The sequence below is a fragment of the Cylas formicarius genome, unplaced genomic scaffold (assembly GCF_029955315.1).
Source record: "Cylas formicarius isolate icCylForm1 unplaced genomic scaffold, icCylForm1.1 PGA_scaffold_5__7_contigs__length_24384050, whole genome shotgun sequence".
In the NCBI taxonomy this organism is placed as follows: domain Eukaryota; kingdom Metazoa; phylum Arthropoda; class Insecta; order Coleoptera; family Brentidae; genus Cylas; species Cylas formicarius.
The window spans coordinates 9,449,580-9,456,612 of NW_026844341.1; the positions used below are offsets into that span (position 1 = coordinate 9,449,580).

A 7,033-nucleotide genomic window follows, 5' to 3' on the forward strand; every position below is an offset into this window, starting at 1 on the left:
TATAATTTTTTGAACGTTTTAAAAAATAATATTTGTTTTTACTTTGTTATATTTGCTATTAAAAATTTGACCATTATTTACTTTTTTGTTTTTTTTAGAACAATATTGTCTACTTAGGAGTTAAAGAGTCGAGTAAATTAGGAAAGTTTTAAAGAATTTTACGAGAATCGTTTCTGAGGAATTCAAGAAAATATAAATATTTTTGTCTCCGAATCTCAAAGTACGCCAAACATTATCTTCGGAATAGTACGTTATTATAACACCTCTTTAAGAAATGTGATAATGTAAATTTAAATAAATTTTTCTTTTGGGAAAGGGTTTTAGATGGAATGTATCGAAGATTTTCTTCTCAAAAACTTCCTTAAATATATCAGCGATGGCTGATGATTATGAAGAATCCATGACTGGAACTAATGTAGTCCTTTTTAGTTATTGAATGAAGCAAAAGAAATTAAATACGAAACTATAGAATCATGATATTTTGCTAGAGAATAGGTTGGAGAATCAATTGGACTAACAATCCTAGATGCGTAATTCTTAGTGAGTCCGTATGGATGAGGAATTTGAGAATAGTGAGGGGTAGCAGACTTTTTCGCGAGTTCTAACTTTAACAGCAGGTTTAGAGTTGCGTTCCGTAGATAAAGTTGGATATATTTAAGTTGGCGATAGTATCTTGATTTATTTCCTGCGTGAATGATTTCTGTTGCATTTTCTTTATCTGATTTGAAATTACTCTGTCGCCATTCGAATTTAGATATTTTAGAGCTATGTCGTAAGTGAAACAGTATTGTAGTATTTGATCGGTTTAAATTTATTTTTTATTTCAGGAGAGCACCCAGCCGCCATGCAAACCAGCAGAGGTTCATACCTCGCCCCTGCAGTCTCCATAATGGCCCTTTTGTGCGTCTTCTCGTGCAGCAGCTGATTCCTTCCACGTGCGTTCCAAAATATGCGATAATACAGAAGCGGTATTCGATTTTATGCCGTGTTTCGGCGGGATGTTAATCAAAAATCGAAAACGAATCGAAAATTTTGTTTCCTCGGAACGATTCACTGTCCAACTAGTCGTTTGTTGTTTTGACGTGCAAATTTTATGTCAACTTTGTATCCCATTAATCAAAAAAAAAAAAACTAAATCGATATATTGAAAAAGCGAGTGACAATTGGAAGCGGTAAAAATAACGTTCAAACCGGACTTTTAATTTCTGGTGCTATAGGCTACGGAACCCTGTTAATAGGTGAAGTGAAAGTTCTACGTCCAATGAAAACGTGTAAATAATATATTTCTTCTTTATAACCGTGCGATTCCATCTTCAGATTTAGCGTCCGGCGGTTATCGATACGATTTTATAACGAATCTTAGTTTACCATAGAAGTAATTAACCGGACATCGATCTGAAGCGGGAAAGACACCATAGAGTTATTAGGCGTAATGATTGTAACAAATATATTTATAAATGTAACTTATATCCTGTAGATACCTCTTGTTATATAGTTTTTACTACTTATCCTTCGTTGCACGAACTTGGGGTCTGAATTTAGTTCTTTTCTATTCTTTCAATAAGTTTCGTAAGATAAGTAGTGAAAAGTTGATTCGTTTACCAGCATTGTCTACCGAATTGTTTTTTTTACAAAGACGTTTTCGATATTTTTGTAAATCAGATATATTTCACAACTTTCTGTAAAAATCCATCTCTGTAAATATTAAAAATTAAGATAATAAAGTATAGTTACGAAGGAATTCTATTATTTTTAATAATTATTTATATATATATATATATATATATATATATATATATATATATATATATATATATATATATATATATATATATATATATATATATATATATATATATATATATATATATTCTCACGTATTGATTCACGGACGGAAAAATGTGATGACACTATACTCCGGGATATCATCCGTTCGCTTGTTGAACTCCGCGTGCAGGATTCCAGTCGAATGCAGGATTCCAGTCGAATGCTGGATTCCAGTCGGAATTCCACAAGCGAACGGATGATATCCCGGAATATAGTGTCATCATATATATATATATATATATATATATATATATATATATATATATATATATATATATATATATATATATATATATATATATATATATATAAATTTGATTTTCTCTGTAACCTTATTATACGTTCTATATCGAAAGATATTTAGGAACGTAAGACATATACATAATTTTTCCCAAACTAAAAATGAGATTCGCTTCGGAAACGTTTTTCTTTGAACAACTATACCTCCCATACCAAACATCAGAGTTTCTTGCTTTAAATGCTTTAATATGACATAAATTCTACCGACTACTTTTATCGCCAACTCAGTTCTATAGAACCTGCCATCAAAGAGTGTCGATCAAAAGGCGGTCACTCCTCTAAAATTCATAGACTCCGTCTTCCTGAAAAGCACAAAACAACGCTACCTCTACGATCTACTGCTAGCACCATGGGTGCCCAGCCCATTCTTTAGCAAAATCTCCAGAATCCACTTTGACACCTTTCGTCGACAAGTTCCATCTAAAATCTTAGGGATGGCGTTTTAGTTATCTGGTCATATGACCAGAAATCGCGTCAATCCTTCCCAAATGAACTGTGTTTAGCCTATTAGTTTTGTCCATATTAAGCGTAAAATATAACAAAATAGACAAGGTCTAAGTATATATTATTCCGAAACGTATAGAACAACAACTCCGTCTAATAAAAGAAGAAGAATGAAAGAAAACTGTTTTGGTCGCAAGTGCTTTGTGGCTTAGCTGTCAAAACATTCAAGTACGATTCGTCCGCTCTCACCAAGATACAACGGGCGGACTTTTTGAATTCGTAACACACCAAATGACACATGGTCAAGGGATCAAAAACGTGAGTATCTAGAAGTTTTAAATGCATTAGGCATTAATCAATCTTATAGATCAAATATCATACAATGTATCGTTTAGGAATGCACCCCAATGTGTAATCATGAACTGGAAGTTTTCATGGCTGGTGTAAAAAAAAATCTGGACCGTCGTTGAATGCGACTGCGGTGCGGGAAGGAAAAGTAGTTGCACGCCATTGAAATGAATAAATTATTGGCCAACTAAAAATTATTTTATTTTTAAATGGGTATTAACTTAGATCTAACCGGCGATAGAGAGCCTTATTTATTTTTTTAACCCGTCTAAGTAAAAGGCCATCCGTTGGCTTGAAATAATTTCCTACAAGGAACGCCATTTTCTTAGAATATTCGAGACGGATAATAGTAACCTATCACGCAACACGCTCCCATCGAACAATAAAGCGCGAGGCAATCAAATAATTCAATTCTGTTGTTATTGTTATTTCATGACCTACCGGGGGAGCAACTTTCGTCATGACGATGTCGACGGTTCATGTTATACAAGCTTAGTTTTGATTATTTGAGCAATTCCGAAAAATTGTGTGTCTGCGTAAATACGTCAGCCATTTTTTTGACAGATATAAAGGTTTAAATTGGAATAAAAATTAAATATGTTACATATATAGTTTTAATTTACATTTTTTCATTTGCAAAGCCACAAAACCAACGTTTTCCTTTTAAATATTTGTCTAGAAATCCTGGTTCAAAAGTTTATTCGTTTACATCCCTTATCAAATGTTATCTCCATCTAGATTTTCACAATATTATGTATATTACCTAGGGTAGTGGAATTAATAGCTCAATTTTTTTGTGTCAATTAACAACTAACCAGTCAATTGACCTAATTAAATTAAAAAATGCACTGGAATTGATATTTATTAATTTATATTTATTTATATTATGTCGTCGCGTCGTTCTGAGGACTCTGAGGACTCGAATCGTTTTTTTTTGAAGAGGGTTATAGGTAAATTGAACTACACAAACGCATATTAATTTAAAATAAAGTAGATATTATTATTAAATAATTACAATTAACACCTTACAGTTGCAAGCTGTTATTTAAAATATTATGATCGAATTTGGCTAGTCAATTAAAAAGCGATCAATTGACCAGCCCAACACTGTACCTAACACATTTATAAATCTTTCGTTTGCAATGAATCGAAAATTTAATTTTGAAACGCTTTTTCTGGTTTTATCTAAACTGCTTTTGCTGCGATAATGTACTTGATTTGCCGGACAAGTGGCACTCTGATTGCTGATCTTTTTCTGAGGATGTTTCCTAGTTCGGTAACTGTTATGTCGGAAAATTATAAATTATACAGTAGGTATTGTTTCTTGCTGCGCTTGAGGACCAGGAATGAGGAATATACTTGGCTGCCTTTCCATAAATCATTGTTTTTATTTTCAGTGGTTTTAACTAAATTTTTTATGATTCCTCATCCAAGCTTATTCTCTTGTCGAAATACATCGGTCCTCATTCACATTCTAATATATTTAGATAGATGATATCTTAATTTGTAATTGATAAAGCACCAAACAGCACATTAATATCAATGCACAGACTTTGTCGATTTTTGAAGTTTCTAGAAAAAATATATTTATTCCTCAATAGAAGCAAACCATTTTAGCATGTCTTGTACAAAATATCAATTCAATTTCAATTTTATATAAAAAAAAAAACGAATACTGCACTAACCCAACAGCTGATATATAGATAGATAGATTCATTTATTGACTACGTTTCGTACAAAAGGGACGTACAATTGTAGCAAGTCAGAAATGATATTTAAGTACAATAAAATCAAATTAATAAATAACATAAAAACACACATCTAATACAAACAAAATTAGACAGTACTATACAGTTTTATAGCGCATCGATACCAGTGACAGTGTCAATGCATGCTCGCAGGGAGTAAAAACAATGACGTTGCAGGAATTCTTTAATAGTATGTTTAAATTTTCTATTGCTCATCTTTTTCACGGTACCTGGCAAAACATTATACAATTTCAGGTTCAATGAGTTGTTCTCAGACTTCCTCAGTCTAAACCTAGGCCGTCTAAGGAGATCCCCCGAACGAGTTGAATAGGCATGGCAATCAGAATTAGCGCTAAAGTTTCCTTTCGTTCTCTGTATCTCTAATAACTGGTAGTAGATATAGATGCAAGGAAGGGGCATCACTTTGAATTTTTTAAAATAAGGTTGACAATGGTCCCTATATCCTATATGAGCAACGACTCGAATGGTCCTTTTCTGCATTCTAAAAATCTCCACAGCAGCTGAGGAATCACCCCACAGTACCGTGCCATAGCATAAGTGTGAATGCAACAAAGAAAAATAGACCATAAGCAGAGTCCTTGTTCCTATCAGGCCTCTCAGTCGTCGAAGAACGGATATGTTGCTGGACAATCTATTTTTCAGGTCTGAGATATGTTGTTTCCAATTTAGACTATCATCGATCCTAATGCCAAGCAACTTGACGGACTGTCCACTATTTACCAAGCAATTGGAGGAAAACACAATACTCTGGGTGTTGTCTAAATTTAATTTAAGATAATTATTTTCGAACCAGACATTAACCCTGTCCTGCAACATGCCAACCCTAACGGACAACTCCTCGATACTCTTAGCAGATGTAGTGAAGGATGTAACGTCGGCAAACATCACGCACTGATTGGGGGCCAAGAAATGATAAAGGTCATTTATGTAGATTGTAAATAGTAGCGGGCCCAGGACGGAACCCTGGGGCACCCCGCTTACTACTGATTCAAGTGATGAACGGTCATCCTGGTATTCTACAAACTGCTGTCGGCCCTGCAAGTAGGACGCTATAAGATCTAAGGGCAGACCTCGTATACCATATCTGTATACCTTTTTAATAAGGAGCTGGTGAGAAACACAGTCGAAGGCCCTGGAGAGATCACTCAAGGTCAAACCAACTAATTCACCCCCCTCGAGGCCCTCAACTATCCCACTCACAACTTTAGACACTGCTTGGATCGTCGAACACCCTCCCCTAAATCCAAACCGACCAGCACAAAGACATTCGATCTTATTAATATAAGAAGTTAGCTGATCTTTTAGTAAGATCTCAAAAACTTTTCAGAACAAAGACACGATTGAAACCGGCCTGTAGTTGTTAGCATCATTTATATCACCTGCCTTATGGATTGGAACTACTCTCGAAATCTTAAACAGCGACGGAAATACACCTGTGTCAATACATTTATTAAATAAAATGGTTAATGGCAGTGTAATGTACTCAACCAGTCCCTTCACCAAGACACTATTGATATCATAAGCATCGCTAGAATAAGATTTTTTTAATCTTAGCATGGCTCGGTACGTATCCTCAAAAGTTATCGGATGCAAAAAAAAAGTAGTTTCCTCCAGTGGAATCCCTTCAACACATGCACTCTGTATATTGTGATTCACCGTTAAGATCTTTATAATATTACTCGAGACAGAACTAAAAAAACTTTTAAGATCGTTTGCTGATAAATCAGATTCTTTATCACATCTCCCAAGACAATTTCTTTCATAGTTAACGATTTTCCAGACATCTTTGTTTTTATTGGTTGATTTTTCGATAAAGCCATCAAAAGCAGCCTTTTTGGTTTGTTGAATTTTTGTTTATATTCCTTATTTAGCGATTTATACACTTCTCTGGACACCAATGTCATTTTGCACAAGCGGAGCGAGAAGTTTATGAACCAAATATGCATTATTCGTAAAAATTTTAAATAGTGGATCAATTTTATTCCGTTTTGGCCAAAAAAAAGCAACTAACTAACTTAGCAAATTTCAGAAAAATATTAGTTACCTTTTGCTTTGTGATTTTTAATCCCTCATATATCCAATTTAGAACAATATCACTTATAAAGATTGCTCCTTCAAAATTGATATAATATTTTCAAATATATACCTGCCAGTTGCTCCTCCATCTTAAGTCGAGACCCTGTCGTATGTATTACATATAAAAATTCAGAATTGATAATCCAGAGAAGTAAATATTGTTTCGACTTTTTAATCATGAATATATTTTAAAATCCAGGGCTTATTTCATTTTTTGATTTTTGATCAGTTTTATATTGTTAATTCCCCAGTGGTTACTCAATACGCGA

The 7,033-nt window shown here is 33.8% G+C and overlaps 1 protein-coding gene across 1 annotated transcript in view; it reads left to right on the forward strand.

The window, feature by feature from the left end:
- Positions 1-1,692, forward strand: part of LOC132701695 (hemicentin-1-like) — a 579,646-nt gene extending 577,954 nt beyond the window's left edge. The window contains exon 7 of the mRNA XM_060669811.1: positions 828-1,692. Within this exon, the coding sequence (XP_060525794.1) occupies positions 828-925 (98 nt within the window). The 3' untranslated portion in view covers positions 926-1,692. The remainder of the gene's footprint in view (positions 1-827) is intronic.
- Positions 1,693-7,033: the final 5,341 nt, after the last annotated feature.